This window comes from Aquarana catesbeiana, linkage group LG02, assembly GCF_042186555.1.
Source record: "Aquarana catesbeiana isolate 2022-GZ linkage group LG02, ASM4218655v1, whole genome shotgun sequence".
Taxonomy (NCBI): Eukaryota; Metazoa; Chordata; class Amphibia; order Anura; family Ranidae; genus Aquarana; species Aquarana catesbeiana.
The window spans coordinates 178,385,354-178,403,363 of record NC_133325.1 but is presented as its reverse complement, the minus strand read 5'-3'; the positions used below and the strand labels follow the sequence as shown (position 1 = coordinate 178,403,363).

Sequence of the window (18,010 nt, the reverse complement as noted above, 5' to 3'; positions counted from 1 at the left end):
TTATGTATCACTTGAAATCAAAACGGACCTTCAGTCATTTTTTCAACTTTCCATTTTTTTCTGCCAGTAAATACCTTATACAGCCCACTTTCTGTTTCTTGTCTGGTAAAAAGTCTAGGCTTATGACATCATGCATGTCTCATCTCGTGAGACTTTGCCAGGAAGGGAGGGGCAATAAGTCATAAGAGGGCCAATGAAAGCTGCAGGGCTGCAGAGCTGGAGATCTGCTTCTGTGTGTCTGTGTAAATCCAGGAAGGGAACAGGCAGCAGCTTCAGCTGCCCACAGGTAAAATAGCAGCCAGACTCAGTGGAGGGAGATTTCGGCAGCATATTTGGCAAGTACAGAATCACAGTAGGTATAAAATATGCAAAGTGGTTGGAGGGAAGCTTCAGAATGGCAAAGATGTTTTTATTACAATTATGTGAGCAGACTGGCAGTTCCTCTTTAAATAACTGTTTCTTATATCTCTCCAAGATAATATATCTGCTCTTGATTTTCTGGGTCTGTACACCTATGTCCATTATGATAAAGCTATACACTTGTTTATATTATGCTACCTGCAACAGGGGAAGCTGGTGCATGCACACGGTGGACTGCAATACCCAAAAGTTCAAGATGGGCAGGAAAAAAATCTTCTACTATGGAGGGCACAAGACATTAGTAGCCAGGAGCTGATCCAGTCCACTAGGCAACAATCAAAACTGTGTTAAAAGAAAAAATAAAAGGTAAAATAAATAATACAAAAAAAAAAATGTAAACGCGCCCCGTCCCAACGTGCTTGCGTGCAGAAGCGAACACATACGTGAGTAGCGCCCGCATATGAAAACGGTGTTCAAACCACACATGTGAGGTATCGCCGCAATTGGTAGAGTGAATGCAATAATTTTAGCCTTAGACGACCTCCTCTGTAACTCAAAACATGCAACCTGTAGAATTTTTTAAACTTCGCCTATGGAGATCTTTAAGGGTAAAAGTTTGTCGCCATTCCACAAGCGGGAGCAATTTTGAAGCGTGATATGTTGGGTATCAATCTACTCAGCGTAACATCATCTTTCACAATATAAAAAAAAATTGGGCTAACTTTACTGTTGGAGGAAACCCACGCAGGCACAGGGAGAACATGCAAACTCTAGGCAGGTGGTGTTGTGGTCAGGATGGTGGCCCGGTCTTCTCCGTCATCTTCTCCCCTCTGCTCTTCTTCCGATGTTGACACAACGCTCTCTTCCGCTGTAATGCCGGGTGTGCGTTGGCGAAGGGGGTTCCCCTTAAAATCCATACCAGACAGAAGGGTCTGGTATTGTCTAAGGGGGGAACCCCACTTCAATTTTTTTTTCATTGTGGCGGGGTTCCCCTTCATCCTCAGCACACAGGTCGCTTGTAATGATCATCAATAAACATCAAAGATAACCATAATGATCTTCTGGTGCGACTTCTATTCAAATCAATGGGCTCCCATAGAGAACCATTGATTTTGAATAGAGGCAGAGAAACGCAGTTAAAAGCTAGCGCCGCTAAACGTGCATTGACGGCAATGCAAAATGCTGATAAAATCGAATTTTTAAAGCAGCGTTTTCCTGCCAGCAATCCGACGTTCAGAACGGCCGTTTATGAGCTCCAGTGTGCATGGAGCCTAAGTGGTTAAGAGACATGCTTGCATAGCATTGCAACAGAAAGCAAATGTGCACAGTTTATCACCAGAAACAAAACTTGGCCAAGGACATACAACTTAAAATTCTGGATGGTCATGTAAAGAAAAAGTCAAAAAGACATGACTGTATTTATGGGAACATTATTATATTGGAGCTGGTGAACATTTCAGTATAATATAACCTTCAAGACATCTCTAGAGGTCCATGCTGCATACATTCAAACAGTATAGAAGGCCATTTCTCGTGTTTGCTACCTTTACTATAGTCATTTTACTTGATCCTTTAACCACTTCGGCCCCGGAAGATTTGGCTGCTCAATGACCAGGCCATTTTTTGCAATACAGCACTGCGTCACTTTAACTGACAATTGCGCAGTCGTGCGACGCTGTACCCAAACGAAATTGAATTCCTTTTTTTCCCACAAATAAAGTTTTCTTTTAGTGGTATTTGACCACCTTTTTTGCGCTATAAACAAAAAAAGAGCGACAATTTTGAAAAAAAACACATCTTTTTACTTTTTGCTATAATAAATATCCCCAATATAAAAAAAAACAAAACATTTTTTTTCCTCAGTTTAGGCCGATATGTATTAGGCTGATATGTATTTTGCTACATATTTTTAGTAAAAAAAAATCACAATAAGTATATATTAATTGGTTTGTGCAAAAGTTATAGCGTCTACAAAATAGGGGATAGATTTATAGCATTTTTATTATTATTATTTTTTTTTTACTAGTAATGGCGGCGATCAGCGATTTTTATTGAGACTGCGATATTGCGGCTGAAAATCGGACACTTTTGACACGATTTTGGGACCAGTGACATTTATACAGCGATTAGTGCTATAAAAATGCACTGATTACTGTATAAATGACACTGGCAGGGAAGGGGTTAACACTAGGGGGCAATCAAGGGGTTAATTGTGTTCCCTGTGTGTGTTCTAACTGTAGGGGGGATGAGAGTGACTAGGGGAAGAGAGAGATCGGTGTTCATACTTCGTATGTACACACGATCAGTCTCCTCTCCCCTGAGAGAACCAGGATTTGTGCGTTTACACACACACATCCCCGTTCTCGTTCAGTAACGAGCAATCGCAGGTGCCCTTCGGTCATCGCACCCGCCGGGCACTCGCATCGGCTCCGGGGACACGCTTCAGGCACACGTGCACGCCTCAGGCGTCTTAAAGGGCCGACATACAGCTATGGTGGTTCGTGCAGGGGAGCCAACCTGCCGCAGTGTAACTGCGGCGGCTGGTCCGGAAGCCGTTATAATAAAGAGACTGCTGGAGAGCTTTCCTAAGCTGGCCATAGATTGGTAGTTTTTTTTTCTTCAGCAGGCAAGCTGGAAAAAAAAAACACCTAAAAGGCTTCCCCTACTCCCCCTCATTATTGGACCTGCCTTTCATTTAACCAGATTGCACCATCAAGTTATCTCTACTGGTTTCAAACCCCTTTCATTACTGCAAGAACAGAATAAATTGCCAAATTCTGAGGTATTTCGATACCTCCAGATTAGGCATTTTTATGCTGTGAAAATCCAGTCCTCGATTGAATGACCATGTTTGTGTTAAAAGAAGCAACAGCAAGTAGCTTTCTCTAATGTGAACTATATATATTCATTATACCTATCTATACCAGTAGGTGGCACTGCAGTGTTATAATGTGTATTCTATGGTAAGGTAACCAGAGGAAGTGCTTGTCTATCCTCTCTCTATGTACTCAGATGCTCCTGTGTCATGTTTTCCTAATGCTGTAAGACATGCATTGCTAATCCTTCATGAAAGTAAAGTATTCTCTGCATACAACAAGCTTACAAGCGCATGATTTGATAACCTGCTAATGGGTTATGGGTCCCAGGCACCTAGGCATTGGAGAGGATACTACAAGTCCAGGACTGGAGGGAATACTCAGTGAGTACAGAGAAGATGGCAAGTGGTTCAGATGTGAAGTTTGCAATCGCAAAGCAGAACAATGCCAATTACCAGCTGTAGAAGTTTAAACTGGAAGTGTTTCTCACCAAGGATGACTTGTGGCAAATGCTGAATACAGATAGACCCACAGACGGAGAGACGGAGGAATGGGATAGGAAGGATAGACAAGCAAAAGCGATTATACGCTTGCTAGTGGAAGATGACCAGCTTATCCACATAAGAACAGAGAAAATGTCCAAAGATATTTGGGCTTCATTAAAAAAGCCGCATGAGTGTTAAAGTCTAAACAGCAAACTGTTTATGCTAAGAAAGTTGTACAAGATGAGACTTGAAGGAGGCCAGCAAATGTGTGACCACGTGAATTCTATGCTAGAAATCATAGAACAGCTACGCATCATAGGAGAGAACATCAAAGATAACCATATTGTTGCCCAGCTCCTCTGCAGCCTTCCAGAGACATATACTGCTCTTATTAACGCTTTAGAAACCAGACCCGAGCAGCAGCTGACACTAGGATATGTCAAAGGGAAATTAATTGATGAATATGACAGAAGAAAAAAAAATACGCACCATGATGCCAATGCTCTTAAGATGTACAAAGGCACAACAAAAAAGCAGAGACTGTTTTCGCTATAAGAAGACCGGTCACTTAGAAAAGGACTGTTCTATCTGGAAAGCCCAGCAATGAAAGCTAGAGCTATTCACAAAAGAAAGAGTCAAAGCAATCACAAAGGAAACTGCAGACACATCATGGAGGGACACCTTTAAAGTAACACAAAGTGGCAAGCCACGCGGCTGGTGCACAGACTCAGGAGCAACAAGCCACATGACTAGCGATGAGACCTTCTTCACAAACATTGATTATTATGCAAAAGACAGTTTTCCTAGTGTAGCACCCTGTAGTTTAGGCACGGAGCTCCTCACAAATTTACTTGCCAGGAGTAGTAATCCTGGTTGATTGATAGAGATCTATTGATTTCTCCCTGAGTTTGGCCTTGTTGCACTTTTCTCTTCTACCACTAGGTGGCCAGGTACTTGGTGATACTAGATATGAGAAGGGCAACCCAAGTTCAGGTTATGGGTATGTGGGGTGTCTCAGCCAATGGGCAGGGGTTTTCTTGAATCCCTTGGCCTGACGGGAGAACCTATATATTCGGGTGGAGTCAGGTGATCTATGGTCTGTGCCACCTGAACGGCTGTCTGGGTGGACGTGTGTCGTATTGCCCGGGATGCTAGGCTGGAGCGTGGGCCTATCCTGGGCAGGGTTGGGACTGTGGCTTGCAGTCCAACCAAAAGTGCCAGTTCTGCCGGCCGGAGAACCTGTCGTGGTCGAAGGTAGAGGGGAAGCTTTCGCCAGCAAGGGACTATCCACCTTATTACCAGGGACCACAGTGAGTAACTGAAGCAAGTACTGGAGCAGCATTGTTGCCAACCGGGGAAGAATTTGGAAACTTCAGTGGGAATCAAGCCAGGGACCTAGCCAGTGGAGGTGACGCTTGCAGAGCAGCCTTGTGTGTCAAGCTAGGGTCCGAGTGGACCATGGGTGAAGCTTGAGAGGTATCTAGAGTGCCAAGCTAGGGACCCAGCCAAGAAGCGGGGGTGACACTTGAAGAAGATACCACTGTGAAGATTGAAGGAGCTCAAGGGATTCAGTGGCAGTGAATCAGAGGGTCTAGTGGGAGACCGGGAGCTCAGTGTATGGAAGAATTACAAGGAGAAGTTGTAGTGAAGCTTAAAGAACTATTACGCTTTGTGTTAGAGACTGTTGCCATAGGAGACAGCATTCATGCATGTGCAGATGTGGCTTCTTGCTGGAGGCCTTTCCCTGCACAGCTGTCCTCCTGTTGAAGTCTTGGAGTCAGTTAATTGAACTTGCAACTACTTAAGGGTGTCCTGGCCCTAACCCTCTTTCCCCCAAAAAATACAAAAGGACTGTTAAGAGAAATAAAACCTCTTTTACATCCAAGAAGTGTCTGGCGCCCAATGATGTTCACCATCTTTGCACCCACTATGCCTCACAACACACTACATACAGAAAAATGTCAGCTATCTCTGGCCCTGGAGGTTCTCTTAAGACCGAAGGAGGCCCAAGACCTTGCTACACTAGCAAACGGGAAAAGCATCACTTCCGAAGGTAAAGGCCAGGGCTACCTGAAAAGCAATACACCACAAAGCAAGCACAGTATCCTTGTAAAGAAAGTGCTGTATGTTCCAGAACTAAAAAGGCAGCCTTCTTTCAGTAAAAAGTCTTGCAAACAACAGTCTCACAGTTAAGTTCCAGGGTGATGAATGCACAATTCACAATAATAAGCAATTCCTCGCAAAAGGAAAACCGAATGATCAACTATACACACTCATCACCACAGACCAGCAAGCCAATATAGCCTCTAAAGACCTACACAGCAAATGTATTCACCTATGGCACAGGCGGCTGGGGCACATAAGTCCAGAAGCTATACAGGACATTATAAAGAGAGGCTTATCAGAAGATTTGACAATAATGCCTTGCAAAGTGCTCATGAAATGCAAATGCTGTATTGAAGCAAAAGCCACATGGGCTCCAATTTCACAGGCATCTCAAAGAAAAATTTCCCACCCCCTGCAGCTCATACACAGTGATATATGGGGCTCAATGAAAACTCCCACGTCAGGCAGGAACAGATATCTACTGACTTTCACTGATGATTATTCCAGGTACACAACTACTTATCCGATGAAACACAAGAATGAAACATCAGAGAAACTTCAAGAGTTCATTGCCATGTCTAGCAACAAATTCCAACGCACACCAGGAATTACAGTATACGCACCAACAATGGAGGAGAATACATAAGCAAAGAAATGGCCTCATACCTGAAGAGACAAGGAATAGTACACCAGACAACCACACCATACACTCCTGAACGAAATGGTGTAGCAGAAAGGAAAAATTGCACTCTAATACCCTGTACACACGACCGGACTTTCTGGCAGATTAGGTCCGATGGTTTTCCCGACGGACTTTCCGAACGGACGGACTTGCCTACACACGACCGTACTTTCCGGCAGACTAGGTCCGCCGGCCTTCCCGACGGACTTTCGACGGAGTTACGGCGGACTTCCGAATGAACGGACTTGCCCACACACGGACTAAAGTCCGTTCATTTTGAACGTGATGAGGTACGACGAGACTAGAAAAGGAAGTCAATCTCGACGCTTTTATCGGCGAGTATGACACCTTGCGAGCCCTGTCGCGGAGCATACCAGGCCCTTAGGTCTGGTATGGATTTTAAGGGGAACCCCCCTATGCCAAAAAAATGGCATGAGGGTCCCCCCAAAATCCATACCAGACCCTTATCCGAGCACGCAGCCCGGCCGGTCAGGAAAGGGGGTGGGGACGAGCGAGCGCCCCCACCTCCTGAACCATACCAGGCAGCATGCCCTCAACATGGGAGGTGAGTGCTTTGGGGGAGGGGGGCGCCCTGCGGCCCCCCCTCCCCCAAAGCACCTTGTCCCCATGTTGATGAGGGCAAGGGCCTCTTCCCGACAACCCTGGCCGTTGGTTGTCAGGGTCTGTGGGCGGGAGGCTTATCGGAATCCGGGAGCCCCCTTTAATAAGGGGGCTCCCAGATCCCGGCCCCCCACCCTATGTGAATGAGTACATCGGGAAAAAAGTGTCAATAAAAAAAACACACTACACAGGTTTTTAAAGTAATTTATTAGGCAGCTCCGGGGGTCTTCTTCCAACTTCGGGGGTCTCTTCCGATTTCTCCGCTCTCTCCGGTTCTTCTCCGCTCTCCGGCCTCTTCTCCCACTCTCCAGCCTCTTCTCCCGGTGTCCGGTTCTTCTGCCGGACTCCTCCGCTATCTTCTTCTCTTTTGCCGCTCTTTTACGATGTTGACTCGTCTGATGTTGACACGAAGCTCTCTCCCGCTGTAATGCTGTGTGAACGGTGCGCAATGACTTATATATGCATGGGGCGTGGTCACTGGGTGATGTCACCCGGTGGCCCCTCCCTTTATGACGGCAGGGGTGGGGCCACTGGGTGACATCAAGAGGCCGGAGAGCAGTAGAAGAACCGGAGAGAGGAAGAAGAACCGGAGAGAGCAGAGAAGTCGGAAGAGACCCCAGAAGTCAAAAGAAGGCCCCTGGAGTTGCCTAATAAATTACTTTAAAAACCTGTGTAGTGTGTTTTTTTATTGACACTTTTTTCCCGATGTACCCCATACTCATTCACATAGGGTGGGGGGGCTGGGATCTGGGAGCCCCCTTATTAAAGGGGGGTCCCAGATTCCGATAAGCCCCCCGCCCGCAGACCCCAACAACCAACGGTCAGGGTTGTCGGGAAGAGGCCCTTGTCCTCATCAACATGGAGACAGGGTGCTTTGGGGTGGGGGGGCCGCAGGGCGCCCCCCTCCCCCAAAGCACCCACCCCCCCATGTTGAGGGCATGCGGCCTGGTACGGTTAAGGAGGGGGGCGCTCGCTCGTCCCCACCCCCTTTCCTGACCGGCCGGGCTGCGTGCTCAGATAAGGGTCTGGTATGGATCTTGGGGGGACCCCCACGCCGTTTTTTCGGCGTAGGGGATTCCCATTAAAATCCATACCAGACCTAAGGGACATTGTCGCCTCCCTCTCGCGCTCACCACAATAGGAAAATGTGTTTTTCCTATTGCAGCGAGCGTGAGATGTATAGTACCCTGTCGCCGAGAACCAGCGTGATAGGATTGCGCTGGAAACATTCTTGCGAGAAGGTGCTGTAGCTGCTGCGTCGTATTTGGTCTGTCGGACCAGCATACAGATGAACGGGCTTCCCGATAGGAACTGGGTCCGGCGAAGTTCCGGCAGGAAGATTTGAAACATCTTTCAAATCTAAAGTCCGTCGGATTTTCGACCGAAAAGGTCCGTCGGAAGTCCGATGAAGCCCACACACGGTCGGATTGTCCGCCGGACTCGGTCCATCCGAAAAGTTCGCTCGTGTGTGTATGTGACATTATAGAAATGACCAGGTGCATGTTGTCGGATGCCAACCTACCTCACAAGTACTAGGGAGAAGCAGTCATGACTGGGAAGAAGCAGTCTATGGATGCAAATGCTTGACTCGGGAGCGCAAGGTAACCCCCGCCGGGAGAGCACTTCTCCTAGGGGGTTATCTGATGCGGAGAAGAGCCGCGAGAGCCGACGAGGGACCCCAGAAGAGGATGTTCGGGGCCACTCTGTGCAAAATGAGCTGCACAGTGGAGGTAAGTATGATATGTTTGTTATTTAAAAAAAATAAAAACCGAGCCTTTATAATCACTTTGACCACTTAAAGTGGTTGTAAACCCTTTACAACCACTTTTTACTACAGGTAAGCCTATAATAAGACTTACCTGTAGCTACCCTGGATATCTCCTAAACCTGCACTGTTTAGGAGATATCCCCTGTATCTGCATGTGCCGACGTCATCGGCACCTGCACACTGAAGCAACAGCACGTACGTTAGTGTGCCGTTACCAGTGGCTCCCGCGCATGCGCGGGAATGATGTCATCGCGGCTCCAACCAATCACAGTGCCGGAGCCCGCAATACCCGGAAGTAACTCCGGGAGCATTGTCGCCGGCCAGAGCGGTAAACGAGGACCGCAACGGAAGGTGGATCAGATCTCCCGGTGGGAAGGGAGGCCCAGGAAGAGCGGTGGGAGCGGGGGACATCCACTCCCGCTGCCTAGAATAACAGCTGAATGGTTGCTGCCGAGTCGGATCGGCCATTATCACCAGATAGCCGACCGCCAGCTCTGAAAAACAGTACATCCACTTCCTCCTACCGACGTATAGCTATGGCGGTTTGCAGAAAGTGGTTAAAGGAATTTCTCATTTTTATTGTTTCACTTTAAGCATCATTAAAAGCACTGCTTCTTTAAAAACAAACTTTTTTTTACAAAAATCTGCATTGATACATGCCCCCAAGGCAGTACCTGGGCCCCCATACCATTTTTATGGCCAATAACTTGCATATAAGCCTTTAAAATGGGCACTTTTGATTTTTTAAGTTCGGGTCCCATAGACTTTATTAGGGTTCGTGGTTCGGGTCTGAACTTTTGCGATGTTTGAGAGTTCTGGCGCAAACCAACTCTATTCCTGCCCTTATGGCACACTGTCAAGTAAAGGTACATTTCCCCAGCAGGGAAACAGAGGGCAATAAAAAACCTGACAGAGATTCTAATCCTCCCCCTTTGTAAAAAAATAATTTAAAGTTTTAAAGGTTTAATTTTTATGATGTCTTGGGACAACTGATGTCTGAGGTGATGCCGTTCCTATTAGCCCAAAGCAAGCATGTATGTTAACTTGTAAACTTAAAGTATAACTAAAGCCAATACTTTTTTTTTTCTCTCACTTTTACTCTTGGTGTAGTTGGTCACCAGAACAATTGGGGAGGGTTAATACCCCAACAGGAACACAGACAGCCAGGGCCAGTGCTAACACTATGCGAACTAGGCAGCCGCCTGTCAAGGGCGCAGCCACGGCCGCTGGTTCGTACTGTTTGACCTTGACCTACAGTAGTCCCTGTTGTATTTTTTTTTTTTTGGGTGCCTGGATCTTTGGGGTCATGCAGACAGGTTGTCTCACACTCCCTGTTGGCTCCAAAGTCTGGAGCTCAATATGCTGTCACCCTGCCCTCTTTCTAGATGGCACCAATGGACTTTGGTTCTGCTATGGGTCTTGGACTGGGAGAGCACCGCGCAGCAGAAGGAATACTGGTGTGGGCGGTGCGTTCTCTCCCGTGGGGAGTATATAGGGTGGGTTGGTAGGTCATTTGGCCTTGTGGAGGCACTGGTGGTACTACCCTTTGTTTCTTTCCCTGGATGGTGCAGTTGGACTGGTAAGCCTGTTCCAGCCATGTGTTCATTCAGGGGAGTTTGTTTTACCTCCTATATTTCTTCACAAATATAACATTGCTGATGGGGGGTGCAAGTAAATGGTCTTGCCTAGGCTGCAAAATAGTCTGGCACCGGCCCTGCAGACAACAATAAAAATCTGACCAGTGTTCTAATCCCTCCCCACTCTATCCAAATCAGAAAAAAATCTACAACATAGTTTGGATTTAAGATATACTTTAAATGCATGGCCAGACCACAGAACATTGGGCTTTGCACCTTATCCTCTGTGCATAAGTCCATTCTGTCAGTTAAGAAAAAAAAACAGAGCAAGGAGCCTCTCTATGACTGTGGTAACAAAATTGTCTGTTCAGTGAATGATAAGGAACGCTGAGCCTCAGTAAACCATATGTACCCAGATATGGCCTTCACAAAGCATGTGCTAACTCTATTTTACGTCAAAGAGACAACCTACGTATATAACAGTTCATGAGCACCCATGCAGTGGTGCTTGCACTGTAATAGAGGAAAGTGAAAGACAGTTAACAGTGATCGGGGCTAATAATGTAACAGGAAGGCTGAACTTGAAACTAGAAAGAGAATACATGCATTTAGGCCATAACACTTCTATAGGCACATCTGTGTTATGATACGAGCATGATAATGCTAGGTGGAGGGTTCAGGATTTCAGTTGATGCAAATACCTGCTAGATTACTAACTAGGTTTTCAGATGCCCATCTACCCAATTCTACACAATTTATTTAATTATTATGTATTTATTACAGGTACTTGTAAAGCACTGACAATTTACACAGGACTTTACATAATGTGCATTCACTTTAATCCTTGCCCTGAAGGCGCTTAAGGTCCCATCTCACATGCATACTGTACATACACATACTGGGGCCAATATAAACATGAATCAATTAACCTACCAGCATGTCTTTGGTCTTTGGAGTGTGGTAGAAAACCAGAAGACCTGGAGGGAACCCACACACAGGAGAACATGCAAGCTCCATGCATATAGAGTTGAGATTGGGATTCCAACGGGGAATCCTTATGCTGCAAGGCAGAAGTGTTAACCACTAAGCCACTGTGCTTGAAAGGAAAAGTTGGTGATTTACAAAACTAAACAACGACTAAGATAAAGCACAGGAAATAAATATTATATAATTATTATGTGATGTTTTGAGCCGGACATTTGTAGCCCTGGGTAATAACTGTGGCTTCACAGCAATTGTGAGTCAAGGAAAGGATCATATTAATAGATCTGTCGATCCACAAAATAGTTAAATAATGGTCCAGAGATTGTACCGTTTGTGAAATAACTGCCTTATTGTTTATTTTATGTGGCATTTGTTCGGGCCCTTGACCCTTAATTGCCCTATATCAACACCTCTGCTCTTTATTTGTCAACAGGCTGTTCATGACCAAAGAAGACAATCCTAACACTAACCAATTTAAGTGAAAACTTACATTTCTTTGTAGTGCAGACCGGTTCCACCTGGTTTGTGTTCCCCAAAGGGACGACAAAGGTTATGCTCTGTCCCAGAGGTGAAGATCCGCGAGAGTAATCTCAAGTTGCCCCCTCTTTTGCACCTCAGAAAGAACATTGCTGCCTGAAGGGTCCACGGAGGTGACTGTAGGATCCAATGATGAAGGGTGAGCAGGAAAGTCCAGTAAGTGAATCAAGCATAGGCTAATGCAACAACAGCCAAACTGACTGATGTTCTGTAGCAGCACAAGCTGATGGAGGGAACAGTAAGTGATTGACGATAGTCCAGCAAGAGTTGCTAATGTCTGATGTGCAAACTTGCAAATGTAAAGCTGTTAGTAGCTAACAGAGCTAATAAAACTATAGCTTTCTAGTCTGCAGAAGGTTTTATGATTTTCTACTGAAGCCTACACAGCAGGGCTGAAATCACAAGACAAGAATCCTTTTCAGTAGCTAATGCTGCTCTAGTGACACATGTCATCACTTGTAGATGTGTGACAGCACCCAAGAGAGTTCAGTCCCTTTAAGGAACCTCCGGCTGCTACACTATAGCTATTTCCAGATAACCGGCAAGCCTCCTGTAAAGGCCTCCCTAGCACCCAATCAGGCAGGAATGGAGGTGTGACCTAAAGTAACAGAAGCTCAACCAAGGGCAGGTGGGAGGACGGGGAAACTGTCTCTTTTTTCTGAACATCACACACCCCCATGATCAGTTTCATCATCTGCATACCCAGCTTCAGACACCTGCTTACTCAGAGCGCTCTTATCCTCTGCACACATAAACATACACGGCAGTGCTGCTGTTCAGCCATTCTGCTCTATGATATAAACACACATCCTGGAAAATCCTCATTTCACCATATGTATTTGCATGACTACACACTGAATGCTTTTGTCTTAGGGCTGGTTCACACATGCAGATATACTGCCAAGCCTCTGAAAAGCGACCTGTGCACCAGTTTCATCCATGCATTGCACAAAGTTGCAGGATGGTTGTGGTGTGGCCCCATTCAATTGAATGAGTAGCATTTGGTGACGGTACAACCTGCCAAAAGTGACATGCCATTTCATTTTTGCCACAGCATGTCTACAGCCCTGAGTGCAACCTGCCAGGACGGTCAGGGAGCGGTAAAACTGAAGTTCAACTGCCTGCTTTTTCTGCCACCCATGTAAACAAGTGATATTAAACCTCCAGTTTTTTTAAGTACTCTTTACTCACATACTGAGTATGCAGATTCTTTATCTTTTATTATATGCATATGTTGCAGTTTAACCACTTGCTTACTGGGCACTTAAATCCCCTTCCTGCCCAGACCAATTGTCGCACTTTGAATGAAAATTGCGCGGTCATGCTGCACTGTACCCAGATGAATTTAAAAAATTTTTAAATTAAAATAGAGTTTTCTTCTGGTGGTATTTAATCACTGCTGGGGTTTTTATTTTTTGCTAAACAAACAAAAAAAGACGGAAAGTTTTGAAAAAACAAACATTTTTCATAGTTTGTTATAAAATTTTGCAAACAGGTAATTTTTCTCCTTCATTGATATGCGCTTATGAGGCACTGATAGGCTGCACTGATAGGCACAGATAGGTGGCACTGATGAGGTGGCACTGATGGGCCCTGATAGGTGGCATTAATTGGTGGCACTGAAGGGCACTGATGGGCAGCACTGAAGGGCACTGATAGGTGTCACTGATAGGTAGCACTGATAGATGGCACTGATGGGCACTAATAGGTGGCACTGATGGGCACTGGTAGGTAACACTGATAGGCAGCACTGGAGATGAGGCACTGATTGGTGGCATTGATAGGTGGCACTGTGGGCACTGATAGGTGGCACTGTGGGCACTGGTAGGTGGTGCTGTGGGCACTGGTTGGTAGTGCTGGTGGGCACTGGTAGGCGGCACATTTGTGCACTGGTAGGTGGCACAGGTGGGCACAGATCACTCGATGGCAGCTCTCTGTGATTGGGACCGATGTCCCTCTGACAGCTTTTTTTTTTCTTCTCACTTCTCACTCTATCAGCGTGAGGAGAAAAAATAGCCGATTACCGGCTCTGTTTACATCACATGATCAGCTCTCATTGGCTGATAGCTGATCACGTGGTAAGGGGTCGGGATCAACCCCTTACTCTGATCTGTGATCAGCTAAGTCTCATAGACTCGCTGAACCCAGAGTGCGCCACGCACGCCACTGCAGGGGAGCACGTAGTCTGCTTGAGCACGGGAGGTCGCCATATAATGAGCTCCCAGTAAAGTAGGTACGTGCTGTAGCCGTCATTTGGCTATAGCGGATGGGAAGGGGTTAAAGTGATTGTAAAGTCTCGTTTTTTTTTCAATAAAAATACCAAACATGTTATACTTTCCTGCTCTGTGCAATGGATTTGCACAGAGCAGCCCACATCCTCCTCTTTTTGGGTCCCTGGCTGGAGCTTTTGGCCCCTCCCTCCTGTTGAGTGCCCCCACAGCAAGCAGCTTGCTATGGGGGCACCTGAGCCGAGTCAAAGCTCCCTGTGTCCATTCAGACATGGAGCTGTGACTCAGGGCCCTCTCTCTCCTGATTGGCTGATTGACTTTGATTGACAGCTCCCGGAGCCAATGGAAAGGCACTCCCCTGCTTTAGTTTTTCTATAGATGACATTAGGTTTTTCTGGGAGTTGGGGTTCCAAGATTTTATAATTTTTTAAAACCTGCCAGTGTTTTTTAATTTTATTAATCCACCAATGTTGCGAGGAGAAGGTAATTATAAAGGCCCATTCTAAATTTTTATTATTAGCCTGTTCTTTATTTTTTGGGGTCAAAATTTTTTCTCTATTTATGGTAGATATGTCATGTAATTCCCTTTCCAGGGTCTCTGGATCATAGGAGAAGGACGATCCTCATAGGTTTGCCTGGCTGGATCGGGGTTTGCAGTCTGAGCAGCAGTAGAGGTGGGCGGAGCAGGCTGAGAAAGTTCATCACACTGCAAACTCTGCAGCACCAATCACTGTCCAGTCCAGCAGTCACCAGAGCTCTCCCCAGACCAGCTCTCAAACTCTTAATTCAGTCCATGGAAGTTGCTAGTAAGGTGAGGTGCTAATGTATTTGCAGAACAAGCTGGATTAGTGTAAGAAATACCAGACTTGTGAAACGTCCTATCTGTGTCAGCCTGCAAAATCAGTGCTTGCAGATTACTGTTAAATTATCAGTATCCTGCAACTCTGATGAGATCACAGACCAGGACAACTACACTACTTCCCAGGCTCATAAAACTTTACTGGACATTTACTAAAGGCTATGTGCTTTGCTTGCAAAGGAGGTGAGGGTCTGCTAGAATTAAGTCTCAAGCTCGTGGTCAGTGACATATTCAGTTCTAAATGTAAAAAACCTTTCTGCAGTAACTCATTATTAATCATTTTGGGATATCGGTAAGTAGCTGCTAATATATTACAAGAAATATGAATTTTAGGCTGACAATAGAACACAAAATTTAGAACCAGAGCTGCCCTCTCCCTCTGATTGCACCACTCCTCCTTCACAGCCACACAGAGCCCACAGACCAAAAATCGGCCAGTTCACTAGGGACCAGACACATTTCAGTCTGTGTGGGGCCTTCCCCCTTTCTGTTCAACAGAAATCAATCAGTAGATCAACTTTTGTCGAACAGCCATGCTAGAAAACTTTCCTTCAATCAGCGGCCAAAGCCAAATGGTTGCAGACTGATTAGTGTATTCTGACATTGGGTGGGGGGGGGAGCCCCACTGTCAGAATACAATGGCACAGAAGGGGAGGATTCCTCCATCTGTCTCATTTGTGTGGATGTGGTTGATCCCTTAATTTATCTTTTCTTCCGCACACCAGCTGAAAAAAAAAATAAGTTTTTTTTTGTTTGACACCTTCGCCCTAGGCACTGGATGACCTTGTCCCGACACCACATTGAATGGTGGGAGTTGTAGTTTCCTGTCGCATCATGGCAGCATACACCTATGGGTTGTGGCTCCGCCCCCGCAACCTGATAGGACCGCGTAGCTATTAAAGTCTGAGAGAGCCCCTGCCCCAGCATTCTCCTTTTTTTCCTCACCTGTCAAGGACCGAAAACATGCATCCCTTACCTAAAATATTCGCCCCAGCCAGGTTCTAGCCTCTCCTGGGTGGAAGTCCTATCCTGTACAGCCTCTAAATGAGCTCAATGGAAGGAACCCCACTCTGATGGTCTCAGGGGTATGTTACAATACATTACAAACCTTAAACAGGTTTATGGATCGCAGCGGTCTCCAGCTCCTTTCTGTGCACCTGTGGGTAACTTCCCCTCCTGTCTGTCTCCATAGCTCCGGCTTGTCAGGACATCCCACTTTCCAGCTTCCAAAATGGCGTCGGAGGCCTCAGAGCGCATCTGAGCATGCACGAGCGTGACGTCATCACCCCGCGACGGCGGCAAGTTTAAAAATGCTGTAATGTCAGCATTTTCTTGTCTCTTCTCTCCTGAGCCTGTAAGGGGGAATTTTGACCGGATTTCTTTTGCTACTCTACCCAGCTGTTCTATCCTGTCTCTCTCTTGCTATCTCCACGCCCAGGTAAGATCTATGATGGTTTTTTTTCTTTGCTTGTTTACTATCTGCTATCCCATGCATGCTAAGCCACCTATATAATTATAGGTTGATTCATCACCTTTCATGGAGACCGTTGCCCAGGTAGACCATCGCCAGCCTACTAGGTAAGAGGGGATGATGGGTAAGTATGAAGAGAAGGAAAAAGAGAGCCCTCACTAATGCTGTTTAAATTGAACAGCCCCACCAGGTCTTCCAGATCGTCACATTCAAGACGAGGAGAGCCTTCAAGAAGGAGCCGCTCAAGCCACAGGCAGAGTCGCTCAGAGCGCGGCAGAAGTCGCTCAAGTCGCAGAAGCCGCTCAAGTCGCAGGAGGAGCAGATCAAGTCGCAGGAGAAGCCGATCAAGATCAAGGCATAGTCGCTCCCACCACAAAAAATCCCCTGCGCGCAGGAAATCTCCTGTCACCCAGCCTTCCCGTCCACCCGGGAACTCCTGCTGGATTTGCGGTGCTACAGCACTTCCAGACAAACTGGCCTGTCGCACATGCTTCATTGAGGCAACTAAGGACAGAGAAACAGAGGCAAGAGAACCAATTGATCCATCACCACAAGTCGCAGAGCCAGAAGCCAGCAGACCTATACAAAGTACCTCATCCACTGCCCCATCATCATCAAAGACGTCAGACCCTCTCTCTGACACTGATGATCTAGAGGCATCCACCGGCTTCGACTTCTCATTGATCGACCCATTCGTGAAGTCAGTAAAAGAGGCGATCGACTGGGTGGAAGAAAAAGAAACTCCTCAAAAAGTGAGGAAATACTTTCCAAATCTTAAAAAAGACCCAGAGAACTTCCCGTTCATTGAGGAACTTGAGGATCTAATTAAGGATGAGTGGCAAAAGCCAGAGAAAAAAACTGGCCTCAGCAACAGATTATCAAAACTCTATCCACTTAAAGAGCCTAACGTCAACCCACTAATATCTCCTCCAGTGGTCGACTCCTCCCTAATGCGCCTCGCCAGGCACGTAACACTTCCAATAGAGGATGCAGTCACATTCAAAGATGTCCTGGATAGAAAGATCGATCTGGATCTTAAGAGAACCTACCTCTCGGCAGGTGGCGCTTGCAGGCCAGCAATAGCATTGGCTGCCGTCGGTAAGGCTATCTCAAGCTGGTCCACGATGGCCGAGAAGCTGGTATCGGAAGGAATAGAGCAGGAGAAAGTTATCTCAGCACTCCAAGAACTTAGTCTTGCAGGCGACTTTGTCGCAGAAGCCTCTGTGGATATAATTAAAACCACTTCAAGAGCAATGTTAAGCTCAGTAATGGCCAGAAGGGCGCTCTGGTTAAAACCCTGGTCAGCAGATCCCTCCTCAAAATCCAATTGGTGCAAAATACCCTTTGATGGCGTAAACCTTTTTGGAGAAAAACTGGACGTGGCTATTTCTAAAGTCACGGGGGGAAAATCGGGACTCATCCCTTCAGATAGGAGGCCCAGGCAGCAGAGACCACCGGTTTCTAGAAGAAATCTGCCAGATAAATACAGAGAGGCAAGATCCTACAGGCCCGGAAA

At 46.3% G+C, this 18,010-nt stretch overlaps 1 protein-coding gene across 2 annotated transcripts in view; it reads right to left on the bottom strand.

Moving 5' to 3' along the window:
- GLS2 (glutaminase 2) overlaps window positions 1–12,503 on the bottom strand; it is a 116,484-nt gene extending 103,981 nt beyond the window's left edge. The window contains exon 1 of one of the 2 annotated variants that reach the window (XM_073613925.1): window positions 11,890–12,503. In XM_073613925.1, coding sequence (XP_073470026.1) covers window positions 11,890–12,026 — 137 coding nt within the window. In that variant the 5' untranslated portion in view covers window positions 12,027–12,503. The remainder of the gene's footprint in view (window positions 1–11,889) is intronic. The other variant, XM_073613924.1, reaches the window with a different exon arrangement.
- Between the last annotated feature and the right edge of the window lie 5,507 nt (window positions 12,504–18,010).